At 34.1% G+C, this 13,648-nt stretch overlaps 1 protein-coding gene across 2 annotated transcripts; it reads right to left on the minus strand.

Moving 5' to 3' along the window:
- Positions 1 to 338: 338 nt before the first annotated feature.
- Positions 339 to 12,056, minus strand: LOC143051857 (uncharacterized). 2 transcript variants are annotated; one of them, XM_076224847.1, is made up of 3 exons: positions 11,926 to 12,056; positions 5,761 to 6,276; positions 339 to 1,943 (listed from the first exon to the last, which is right to left on the minus strand). In XM_076224847.1, the coding sequence occupies exons 1-3, from the start codon at positions 11,941 to 11,943 to the stop codon at positions 1,203 to 1,205; spliced, it is 1,275 nt and encodes a 424-aa protein (XP_076080962.1). In that variant the 5' UTR covers positions 11,944 to 12,056; the 3' UTR covers positions 339 to 1,202. The 2 variants fall into 2 exon arrangements, with proteins under 2 accessions (XP_076080962.1, XP_076080963.1); XM_076224848.1 differs by having other exon boundaries at positions 11,912 to 12,043.
- Between the last annotated feature and the right edge of the window lie 1,592 nt (positions 12,057 to 13,648).

Here is a 13,648-nt window from a genome sequence, read left to right on the forward strand (position 1 = left end):
CCTTCTGGCCAGATGAGCTAAAAAACCTCCCCCTTTTTTACAAAATACTCAATAACTCAAAAATGAAATTTTAAATCATCACAAAAAAGTATTCAGATCTTAAAACCACATACATCACATCATAAAGTTTATCAACAGTGTATGTGTTCTCCTGTGTGAACCTTTAAAAAACAAATTAAACCACATACATCACATCATAAAGTTTATCAACAGTGTATGTGTTCTCCTGTGTGAACCTGTGTGTTCACATGTGAAGGTTTAAGTCTCTAAAGTTTAGACCCATTAAACCACATACATATATATCATAATCATAGGGTAGTGATCAGTGTTTGTTCTCTTGTGACCCATTAATAAACGTTCTCATGTAAAGTTAGAACCCTTAAGTCACTAAACAGATTAAATCGCATACATCACACTCATAAGATTTACCAACATTGTGTGTTCTCATGTGAACTTTAACAAACAGATTAAACCACTTACATTACATTCAGAAATTTATTAACAGTGTGTGTTCTCGTGTGAACCTTTAGATAACGCACTAAACTGATTAAAACTTTAACCACATACATGACATACATCATATTTAAAAAGATTAACACATGTGTGTTCTCCTCCGATTGATACTTTAACTTCATATCATATTTAAAAAGTTTAACACATGTGTGTTCTCCTCCGATTGATACTTTAACTTCATATCATATTTAAAAAGTTTAACACATGTGTGTTCTCCTCCGATTGATACTTTAACTTCATATCATATTTAAAAAGTTTAACACATGTGTGTTCTCCTCCGATTGATACTTTAACTTCATATCATATTTAAAAAGTTTAACACATGCGTGTTCTCCTCCGATTAAAACTTTAACTACATATATCACGTTCAATAGGTTTATCAACAGTGTGTATTCTCATGTGAACCTTTAGATAACTCACTAAACCGATTGAAACTTTAACCACATATATCATATTTAAAAATATTAACACATGTGTGTTCTCCTCCGATTGAAACTTTAACTACATATATATCATATTTAAAAAGTTTCACACATGTGTGTTCTCCTCCGATTAAAACTTTAACTACATATATCACGTTCAATAGGTTTATCAACAGTGTGTATTCTCATGTGAATCTTTCTCCATTTACATCACTTTCAAGCATTGGTTATCATCAGTGAAGTGTTCTCGTGTGAACGTTTACGTCACTAAACAGATTCAACCATATACATCTCAGACTCATTCATAGGGTTTATAATTAGTGTGTGAGTTCTCATATGTCTTGTTAAACTACTAAGATGACGAAACACTTTCCCACATACATGACAATCATGTGATGTAGAACCTGAATGTGCACTTATGTGCATCTGTAAATATTCAAGTCGACTGAACCCTTTACCACATATTTCACAGTGAAGATTTCTATCACCTGTATGTATTCTCATATGTCTCTCTAAACTGGTATGCCGCTTAAACCGTTTATCGCATACATCACAGTCATGAGTTTCAGTATTGGCGTGAGTTAACATATGTCTCTGTAAATTAGCATGCTGACTAAAACTTTTACCACATACGCCGCAACCATGAGATTTATCGCCTGAATGTGTTTTGACGTGTCTTTGTAAATTACTTAGATGACTGAACGGTTTACCACATATATCACATGCATGAGGTTTATCTCCAGTATGAGTAGTCATGTGTGTCTTTAGACTACTCTTGCGTACAAATTCACTGCCACAAACTTCACATTTGTGAGGCTTTTCACCGGTATGTTCTCTCACATGTCGGTTTAAGCTACTACTTTGGCTAAATTCTTTAGCACAAATATCACATTTATGAAGTCTTTTACCTGTCTGTTGAGCACTATTGGTTGTGATTAAATTGTCTCTTCTTCCATCTAACATCTTGTTCGTAATGTTTATCTTCAGGATGAAAGATCTAGCACGACTCTGTAATCATGGTAATGATAAAAAAAAAATTAAAAATAAAGTCATCCATGTATACCTTATAATTACATTACATGTATGTATTTCAGAAGAATCTGTTATTTTGATTGGATAACAATGCTTGTGTTTCATACTTAAATTCACCTTCATATCCCAATAAAGATTAATATTCATGATGACACTTGCTATCACAAACTAGAGGCTCTAAATAGCCTGTGTCGCTCACCTTGGTCTATGTGAATATTAAACAAAGTTCAAGCAGATGGATTCATGACAAAATTGTGTTTTGGTGATGGTGATGTGTTTTCATCTTACTTTACTGAACATCCTTGCTGCTTACAATTATCTCTATCTATAATGAACTTGGCCTAGTAGTTTCAGTGGAAAATGTTAGTTAAAATTTACAAATTTTATGAAAATTGTTAAAAATTGACTATAAAGGACAATAACTCCTTAGGTGTCAATTGACCATTTCCGTCATGTTGACTTATTTGTAAATCTTACTTTGCTGAACATTATTGGTGTTTACAGTTTATCTCTATCTATAATAATATTCCATATAATAATGAACTAGAGGCTCTTAAGAGACTGTGTCGCTCAAATTGGTCTATGTGCATATTCAACAAAAGACACAGATGGATTCATGACAAAATTGTGTTTTGGTGATGGTGATGTGTTTGTAGATCTTACTTTACTGAACATACTTGCTACTTACAATTATCTTCATCTTTAATGAACTTGGCCCATTAGTTACAGAGGAAAATATTTTGTTAAAAATTAACAAAAATTAACAAAATTTATGAAAATTGTTAAAAATTGACTGTAAAGGGCTGTAACTCCTTAAGGGGTCAACTGACCATTTTTGTCATTTTGATTTATTTGTAGATCTTACTTTGCTGAACATTATTGCTGTTTACAGTTTATCTTTATCTACAATAATATTCAAGGTAATAACCAAAAACAGCAAAATTTCCTTAAAAATTACCAGGTCAGATAGATCTTAACTTGATAAACAATTTAACCCCTTGTCAGATTTGCTCTAAATGCTTTGGTTTCATAGTTAAAAGCCAAAATCTACATTTTACCCCTATGTTCTATTTTTAGTCATGGCAGCCATCTTGGTTGGTTGGTCGGGTCACGCCACACATTTTAAAAACTAGATACCCGAATGATGATTGTGGCAAAGTATGGTTAAATTTGGCCCAGTAGTTTCAGAGGAGAAGATTTTTGTAAAAGTTTACAAAAATTTACTAAAAATTGGTAAAAAATGACTATGAAAGGCAATAACTCCTTAAGTGGTTAACTGACAATTTTGGTCATATTGACTTATTTGTAGATCTTACTTTGCTGATCATTATTGCTGTTTACAGTTTATCTCTATCTATCATTGTGTCTATAATAATATTCAAGATATAAACCAAAAACTGCAAAATTTCCTTAAAATTGCCAATTCAGGGACAGCAACCCAACAACCGATTGTCCAATTTTTCTGAAAATTTCAGGGCAGCTAGATCTTCACTTGATAAACAATTTAACCCTGTCAGATTTGCTCTAAATGCTTCGGTTTCAGAGTTATAAGCCAAAATCTACATTTTACCCCTATGTTCTATTTTTAGCCATGGCAGCCATCTTGGTTGGTTGGCCGGGTCACGACACACATTTTTTAAACTAGATACCCAAATGATGATTGTGGCCAAGTTTGGTTAAATTTGGCCCAGTAGTTTCAGAGAAGAAGATTTTTGTAAAAGTTAACGACGACGGACGCCAGACAACGACGACGATGGACTCCCAAGTGATGAGAAAAGCTCACTTGGCCTTGTAGGCCAGGTGAGCTAAAAAAATGGCGAAATTTCCTTAAAATTACCAAAACAGGGGCAGCAGCCTAACAACAGGTTGTCCAATCCATCTGAAAATTTCAGGGCAGATAGATCTTGACTTGATAAACAATTTTGCCCCATGTCAGATTTGCTCTAAATGCTTTGGTTTTTGAGTTATGAGCCAAAAACTGCATTTTACCCATATGTTCTATTTTTAGCAGTGGCGGCCATCTTGGTTCGATGGCCCGGTCACCTGACACATTTTTTAAACTAGATACCCCAAAGATGATTGTGACCAAGTTTGGATTAATTTGGCCAGTAGTTTCAGAGGAGAAGATTTTTGTAAAAGATTACAAAGATTTACGAAAAATGGTTAAAAATTGAATATATTAAGGGCAATAACACCTAAAGGGGTCAACTGAACATTTCGGTCATGCTGACTTATTTGTAGATCTTACTTTGCTGAACATTACTGCTGTTTACAGTTTATCTCTATCTATAATATTATTCAAGATAATAACCAAAAACAGCGAAATTTCCTTAAAATTACCAATTCAGGGGCAGCAACCCAACAAAAGGTTGTCCCATTCATCTGAAAATTTCAGGGCAGATAGATCTTGACCTGATGAACAATTTTACTTCGCGTCAGATTTGCTCTAAATGCCTTGGTTTTTGAGTTATAAGCCAAAAACTGCATTTTATCCCTATGTTCTATTTTTAGCCATGGTGGCCATCTTGGTTGGTTGGCCGGGTCACTGGACACATTTTTTAAACTAAATACCCTAATGATGATTGTGGCCATGTTTGCTTTAATTTGGCCCAGTAGTTTCAGAGGAGAAGATTTTTTTTAAAAGCTAATGACGACAGACAACAGACAACGGACGCAAAGTGATGGGAAAAGCTTCAGGTCAGGTGAGTTAAAAAGTGCACAGGTTACACCATAAAGAAATAAATAATAAAACGCGATTTTTCATGATCGTAGTGAAAAAGGTATTGAATGTTTCTTTTTTTGTAATTTCTTAGCGTTGACCATGCCCACATTTTAAGAATGAAGCGCTTCCATTCTAACATGTTTAACTCTGCCACATTCTGTATGTATGTGCCTTTCCCAAGTGAGGAGCCTGTAATTCAGTGGTTGTCGTTCGGGGCCTTTAAAGCTGACTTTGCTGTATGAACTTTTCTCATTGTTGAAGACCATACAGTGACCTATAGTATGATAAGTGTTAATTTTGGTCTATTGGCAATCATACTATAACTTCTTTTTCATTATGTTCATCATGTTTTTATGTCGCCCCAATATATAGCCTTTTTGTGCTGATGCCAAGTTAAGAGGGGGAGGACAGGGGTAAGGGAGAAAGGAGAAAGGGGGTAGGAGAAAGGAGAGGAAGGCTGGGAGAAAGGAGAAAAAGTTGGAGAAAGGAGAAAAAATAAAATATCTCTCCTTTTAAAAATTTTTCTAATATTTCAAGAAAAAATATCTCAAAAGGAGATGTTTTATTCTAATGGGAGAAAGGAGAACGGGGGTAGGAGAAAGGAGAAGAGGGGTGGGAGAAGGGAGAAGGGTACCCCCCTGTCCTCCCCCTCAGTTAAGCACACAGCAATCAACCTTGGATCGAGGAAAATTTTCATTTTCATGGATATTTGATTTCGTGGTTATGTAAATCTTGCATACATAGCCTTTATAAAATATGTAATTTGTTGAACATTTTAATTTGTGGTTTAGTTGTTAAGCTGTTAAAACTAAGGGGAGATTATTCAAACATTATAATTAACTTATATGTGTATTTTTCTTTTTACTTTTTCAAGTAAATAAAAGTTACTTGTTGAAGTAGTACCCCTGACTGTACAATGCTGTATGTCATGTATGTGGATAAGGAACACTCTAGAAATTTTTGACCTGAAAGATCTTTAGGTTTTGTATGTACATGATTTTTTTCTATTTTTTCTCTTAAAAACTGTGAAAATGTACATGTATACTACATACTGCTTGTAAAAGTACTAACCTTGTGCTTCTCTTTTTCTTCCTGATTCTTATGTTCTTTAGTCTTTGTACCCTCTTCACTCTGATCAACATCCATTTTTTCTTCAGTTGCATTTACTTCAGCATTTTCGGAATTACATCCCTTAGCACCATGCTCTACTTGCTCTTGAGGCAAGTCCATTAATCCTAAGCTCTCCTGTATCTTCTCTGCACTTGCCTGTAATTTTACTTCCTGTTCCTGTTCAGAATTACCTCCCTTAGCAATATCCTCCACTTCCTTTTGAGGCAAGTCCATTAATCCTAAGCTCTCCTGTATCTTCTCTGCACTTGCCTGTAATTCTACTTCCTGTTCCTGTTCAGAATTACCTCCCTTAGCAACATCCTTCACTTCCTTTTGAGGCAAGTCCATTAATCCTAAGCTCTCCTGTATCTTCTTTGCACTTGCCTCTACCTCTACTTCCTGTACCTGATTACAGTTACCTCCATTAGCATCATCCTCCACTTGCTTTTGAGGCAAGTCCATTACTCCTAAGCTCTCCTATATCAATATGCACAAAAGATCAACATTTTTAAATTTCAGCTTCTAATGCAATTATCATAATTATGTCATGTACATGTTTGTAAAATAATGGACATAAAACACTGTCCTTGCATATATCGTATAGCAGGTTATTTTTTAGGGGTGTAAATTTTTTCGCAAATGGAACGTTAACTTAAACGCAAAAATAAATTCCGCCAATTTAAAAGTGAACATGCAAAGGTATTGATTAAAGTTTTTAAATCCACCAAAATATTTTGTATACCTAATATTCAATGAAAATTGCAAAATTTTACACCCGCGAAATTTACCCGCTTTACAATATTTCTTAAAGCACATTTAAACAAATATAAATAGATTCCTACACTGCAACAAGTGTATTACGATATTTCTCCACTCAAGACAGTTAAATTTTATTATTTAAAGTGCGAGGCTGGCCCAGCTCTTTAAATAACTAAAATTTAACTATCGAGAGTAGAGAAATATCGTAATACACATGATACACGAGTTATAGTGTTGGAATCTGTTTCTCTTATGATTTTTATCCTTCTTTTTCAAAGATTTTCAGAAACTTGTGTTCTTATATGCGACGTCATCAGGCATTGCCGCCTTTTTTCATGGCGTCATAATAGGAAAATTCAGAAGAAATCAAAACATTTAGACGTCATAATCAAGATAATCCAATTTCGACTAATCATTTGCCGATAACAGATTTTTCACTAGTGAGGAGAAATATTTTTCTCGCACCAGTCAGGAAATGTGAAAATAGCACAAAAATTAGAGAACATGTTTTAATGTACGATTAATCTTTTAGAAACAACATTTAATCAGTAACTAACTACACACAGTACAGTGTGTCACCTGCCTTTTTTTTAATATTTAAACACACATTTTTTGTTTTTTGGTCTTTGAAAATCACAATAATAAATGCACATAATTATATATGTGATTTACAGTACATGTATTTGTTTGGGACCATCTTTCAGTAAGGCCAAACAAAATAAAACACATGTTTTAGCTAACCATTCTAACCCTTTTTTCTATGCCTACCCCAACTCCTTTTATGCTATTTTTGAATGAGCACCGTTAAAGTCACTCAGACAGATTCTCTAGTATTAACCGGCTAAAATAAATTGTAAATAAGATGATATTGCCTTCCTACATATACCTATATTTTCCCAGCACTGTAAAACACATGTATTATTTTTTCAGCCTGTGCTATTGTGTCATTTGTGTTTTTGTTAATTTTGAGCTGTGTATTTACCTGACAAGTAAAAATAATCAGAAACCCTTTTTAACTGACATGACTGATAATAATAAATTATAATATGTGTCGATGTCACAAAATTTTGAAGTTACCATGCTACAGCACTCTCAGGTTTGGGAGGTCAGGGGGTTGGTTTATAGCTTCAGTGATCTGGAAGGATTTTTTCTCTATGGGCCCAGGGCCTCTCAAAAATAAATTCAATGGGCCATTTAAAAAAAAATATGGGCCATGTTGTCAAATGAGTGGGCCATTTGCATGATTTGAATTGACTACAGTGAAAAAAAGTTAATGGTGTATATTTCGCCAAAGAGGTGGTGGTACATTTTTTGTTCTTACCTTACTGATTCTAAATAAAATCATGGATATTCTTGATGTGATTTTGTAATTTCAATTTCAAAGAATATAAAATAAGTTCTTTCAAACCAGACAATATTTAAGATAACCTTTATTTACAATGTTTAAACTGGTACTGTTGTCTTGTTCATCATGTTCATGTTCATGTTTTTTTAACATTAAATTTGGGTCTTCGTCGATACCATACTTATTCCAACGTTCCGTATTAGAGGACGTCTCTGGCATATCCTCTGCACTTCTTGTATTATTATTACTTCATCACAATGACAACAGTAACAGTAGAGAGTATCATTAAATGATAGAACAAAACAACAATTCATTGAACATGTTGAAGGCATGTTTATAAAATGTCAAAACAAGCCACAGACCAAAAAGTGACAAGGACAGTTAAGTGTGTTTTATAGAGACAAAAAATATAGTCATAAAAAAGCTTTTGGGTTTTTTAATTGAAATAATAGCAAGCTAAACTAATTTAAGGTGGTATGAGTGTCTTCCTCCATCTTGGATTGTAAAAAACAGTGAACCAAAGGTCCAGATTTTCTATCAAGTTAGCAAAATTTGATGCAGGAATGCAGATATTTAATTTGAATTTTCATTTAAAAGAACCAATTTATAAGAATATAACTTATAAATATTAATATTTTAGCAAATGTTGATTATTTTTGTTTGTTTTTTTATTTTTTTCAAATTGCCATTTTAAGGGGAGGTAACTCTAAAATAGTGCATTTTCTGAAGGATTCTACATGGAATTTTCCTATTTTGTATTTTAGCCGGAAACCAGATGCTCCACAGGGCGCAGCTTTATACGACCGCAGAGGTTGAACCCTGAACGGTTGGGGCAAGTATGGACACAACATTCAAGCTGGATACAGCTCTAAATTTGGATTGTGATTAAATAGTTGACACAGCATAGGTTTCTGACACAGAATGAATGTGGTCAAATGAACTTAAAAATTTTTTTTTGCCTTTGAGCAATTCACTATGCTGTTGAATATTAATCCTCTCAAAAAAATGTTTGAAGAAATTTTCTTTTTATTTATGAAATCTGAAATGAGAGAAATTTACCCCCCCTTTTTTTTCACATCCCCCTTTCCCTTTTTCCAAAACTGATCTCAATTCAAATTTCTAATGGAGTTTGCAACAATAACTACTCATTTAAATACATCATAAAATATTAAAATGTAACAAAAGGTGCTTGTTATCACTGAATGTTAAAGATTGTTTTAATTTATCAGTTGGTAGTAAAAGTGAATATACATTGTATATTGTATAAAACAATGATTTAAGTTGACTCAACTACTATTCTGGACAAAGAAAGATAACTCCAATCAATTGAAAATTTCTTGCTATTGCACAATATTGTGCAATTAGATATTTCTGGCTATTGCGCAATACTGTGCAATTGAAAATATTTTCTATTGCACAACACTGTGCAATTGAAGATTTCTTGCTATTGCGCAATACTGAGCAATTGAAAATTTCTTGCTATTGCACAATACTGTGCAATTGAAGATTTCTTGCTATTGCTGAATACTGTGCAATTGAAAATTTCTTGCTATTGCACAATACTTAATATAATAATTTTGGATCCTGATTTGAACCAACTTGAAAACTGGGCCCATAAACAAAAATCTAAGTACATGTTTAGATTCAGCATATCAAAAAAGCCCAAGAATTCAATTTTTGTTAAAATCAAATTTAGTTTAATTTTGGACCCTTTGGACTTTAATGTAGACCAATTTGAAAACGGGACCAAAAATTAAGAATCTACATACAGTTAGATTTGGCATATCAAAGAGCCCCAATTATTCAATTTTTGATGAAATCAAACAAAGTTTAATTTTGGACCCCGATCTGGATCAACTTGAAAACTGGGCCAATAATCAAAAATCTAAGTACATTTTTAGATTCAACATATTAAAGAACTCCAAGGATTCAATTTTTGTTAAAATCAAACTAAGTTTAATTTTGGACCCTTTGGACCTTAATGTAGACCAATTTGAAAACGGGACCAAAAATTAAAAATCTACATACACAGTTAGATTTAGCATATCAAAGAACCCCAATTATTCAATTTTTGATGAAATCAAACAAAGTTCAATTTTGGACCCTTTGGGCCCCTTATTCCTAAACTGTTGGGACCAAAACTCCCAAAATCAAACCCAACCTTCCTTTTATGGTCATAAACCTTGTGTTTAAATTTCATAGATTTCTATTTACTTATACTTAAGTTATGGTGCGAAAACCAAGAATAATGCTTATTTGGGCCCCTTTTTGGCCCCTTATTCCTAAACTGTTGGGACCTCAACTCCCAAAATCAATCCCAACCTTCCTTTTGTGGTCATAAACCTTGTGTCAAAATTTCATAGATTTCTATTCACTTAAACTAAAATTATAGTGCGAAAACCAAGAAAATGCTTATTTGGGCCCTTTTTGGCCCCTAATTCCTAAAATGTTGGGACCAAAACTCCCAAAATCAATCCCAACCTTCCTTTTGTGGTCATAAACCTTGTGTCAAAATTTCATCGATTTCTATTCATGATCACTTTTACTAAAGTTAGAGTGCGAAAACTAAAAGTATTCGGACGACGACGACGCAAGACGACTACGACGATGCCAACATGATAGCAATATACGACGAAAAATTTAAATTTTTGCGGTCGTATAAAAACTCACGGTGACCCTATCTTTTCTTTTGAAATTCTCAAAGCATTGTCTGAAAGCTATCTTTTCCTTAAGCATGTTAAGTATTAAACAATTCTATCATTTTGTTTAGTTTCTAACCACAAAAGGGTGTTTTTTCCTGTGTAATCCTTACAAAATGTGTCACTTTGTCACGTCCTGTAGCTTGAGAGAATGCGCGGTGACCTATCACTTATATTATATATTTCAACATTTATCAATAGATACTACGTTTTGGCAAAGTATGAACATGATGAACAAATTTTATCATTTTTATTTTAGACTCCCATACCACCTTAAAAGATTATAATTAGAGATAAATCTCCTCTGTACTAGCCAAATTTCACAAGTTTAAAGTTGTTTATGAAAAATCATACCATGAATGATGGTTAATTACATTTTCAGGTAATCAGTTGTACTGCATGGTTCTATTATTACCATATGAAAACACCCAAGACGTCCCAAAAATATATAGGTGCTCCTATCATTGGAGGAACATTACACAGTTGTGTAAACACACATGGCGGCACGGAATACGATCATTAATCCATTTTGATGATATTTAAACGTTTCAAAACGAAGTGAAAAATATTGTGCGCCACGTGGGTGCTTACATAAGTCACTCTATGCGCCATTTCTGGTCGATATGCGCTATAGGCACAGTGTGCACGTCCTTCCCGATCACTGTAGCTTGCAAACATGTTATACAGTTCAAAGTTTAAGCATGTGCATGATGTGCCTGTCTGACACAGTTGTGACATGTCTGAGGTCTGGGATTTGTTAGTCATGTTAGTTGTCATTTGTTGCTGTATATCATATATGTTTCGTTTTTTGTTTTGTACTTAATTGAGGCAATCATTCCAAATATTAATGAACTGTTCAAGGCTTTTAAATTCAGGCCTTTAAACATGATTATAGCTTGAGGGGGGATAGGACATTTATCGGGACTCCGGGATCGGGTTTTTAATCTCTGGATTTTGGGATTGACCCTTTCAGTATCTGGGAATTTTTATTTAGACTTTCGGGATGTTGGGATTTCAATTTATTTAAATTCGGGACCTCAGGATACCGTTTTTTTAAGCCCGGGATTTCGGGATCAGGACCCTCCTACCCTCCCTCTAGTGATATGGGTTTTTCTCATTGTTGAAGTCCATGCAGCTGCATTTCGTTTCTTACATGATGCATCTCTGTAGGATATATTTCTAATATAAAAAGACATGCACAATGTAATTTGACAAAATTATCATAACACAACATGTAATTTAAATAATTTACGGCCCAAAATGGCTAATATATCAGTCTGAAAGTAGATACTAGATTCTTAGTTTTCACCTTTAAATATTTACAGTATTAAATGTACTCATTTATGTTTCACTACATCTTGTTAAATAAGATTAATCGTTGTCTACTCTGTAACTCAAAACTACTTTGTCTTCAGAGGGAAAAAAGAAGTCGAGGGAAAGAGACCAACGTCATCATTCGTTGTACAGTTCCCCTACCTAATCTGTAAATCGTCCCTCTGTTAGGCGCACCACTTAACGGTTTATTCAGGCATTTGATTTGGGCATAAATCCGCACCTGTTTAAATCGGTACCCATGCTTTATATTATGTTTTGCAACAATTCAAGACTCACTTTTTTGCTTTTAAAAACCGGTCGCACTAATTGTCAACAAGATGAATTTTAGCTGCAAGAAGCGTCAAGAATATCATTTAGCGAAAGAAAACATATGTTTTTATTAAGAATATTTATTCCAAATATTTTTTTTTTTAAAATATGCAAAAAGAAAACAAAATTGGCAACAAGAAGTTAATATGCGTATAATAAATATATTATAGATCTAATTGCGGTTACATTTATTTGTGATACTTTATTATTTATTATCATCTATTATTTAATTTAAAAACATATATTTTTGCTCATAGTGCCAACTTTTATATGTGTGACACATTACAAAAGCTTCAATGGGAACTTAAAGTTATACCAGATCTAGACTTTTGAACATGTATACTACGTTTTATATGTCTCTGGTTATAAACAATGCCATAATCTAGAATTTGTATAGTATGAAGCTTTACAAATCCTTGCCATAATAGATCATAACAATATGATAACGTTGGGCTAATGTTGGATGAAAAAAATCAAAATTGACCTGCACAAGTATACAGTACAAAAGAGAGCAAACATTGCGTTAAATGTTATACAATAAATTTCAAATTCTTTATTACCTTGAACTTTACAGTTGTCGGTGTCAATATAAATTTTAATAGTAAACAAGTAATATACTGAGAACCACCAACTGAATGAACACTGAAGCCTAAAAAGATCAATAGCTAGCAGTGGCTCTATACTCATAGTAACTAGTAACTATCCTTATGGTCTTGAAACATTGCATTTACACACTAAGAGAAACAGTCGTTACGCACAGTGTTCGCACGGTTTAGTAATAGCCTGACAGTTGCTGGCATCTTAGCTCTCACAGACATAAAAAGAAAACTTTGCCGAGCTAGGACCTCCAAAGAGGCGGCATACAAACTTGTGAGAAAGCTGTCTGCCTATTTTATTGGTCTCTTGTGGTGAACTGCAGTGGCGGATCCAGAAATTTTCATAAGTGGGGGCCCACTGACTGACCTAAGAGGGGGCCCGCTCCAGTCACGCTTCAGTAATTCTCTATATAAGCAACCAATTTTTTTCCCCAAAAGGGGGGCCGGGCCTCCTGGGCCCCCCCCCTAAATTCGCCTCTGAACTGTCTCATTGGCAATCATATCACAACTTCTTTTTTATATTTACTGCAGGGTTTTAATTTGTTACTCGTGCTGTATGTGATGGTTGTAGTCTAATGCGTCCCCGTGGTGTAGTGGTTAGTGCATCGGACTACTAACGCAAAGCTTTCTGGTTCGATTCCCGTCTTGGATGAAAATTTCATGGACTGAATTTTCGGCGCTCCTTTGACACCATTTGCGAGTATGGTCTTGAGGAAACGATGATAGTCCGTCGGACGGGGACGATAAATGGCTGACCCGTGTTAAGAGAGAGCCATATCTCTTGCACGTTAAAGACACCCTTGTAG

Source organism: Mytilus galloprovincialis, chromosome 11, assembly GCF_965363235.1.
Source record: "Mytilus galloprovincialis chromosome 11, xbMytGall1.hap1.1, whole genome shotgun sequence".
NCBI classification, from domain to species: Eukaryota; Metazoa; Mollusca; class Bivalvia; order Mytilida; family Mytilidae; genus Mytilus; species Mytilus galloprovincialis.

Excerpts from the sequence above, each read along its gene's own strand:
- LOC143051857 (XM_076224847.1), bottom strand. Across the intron at positions 1,944-5,760 it reads AAGAAAAAGAGAAGCACAAG|AGTCGTGCTAGATCTTTCAT; the intron begins GTTAGTACTTTT and ends CCATGATTACAG.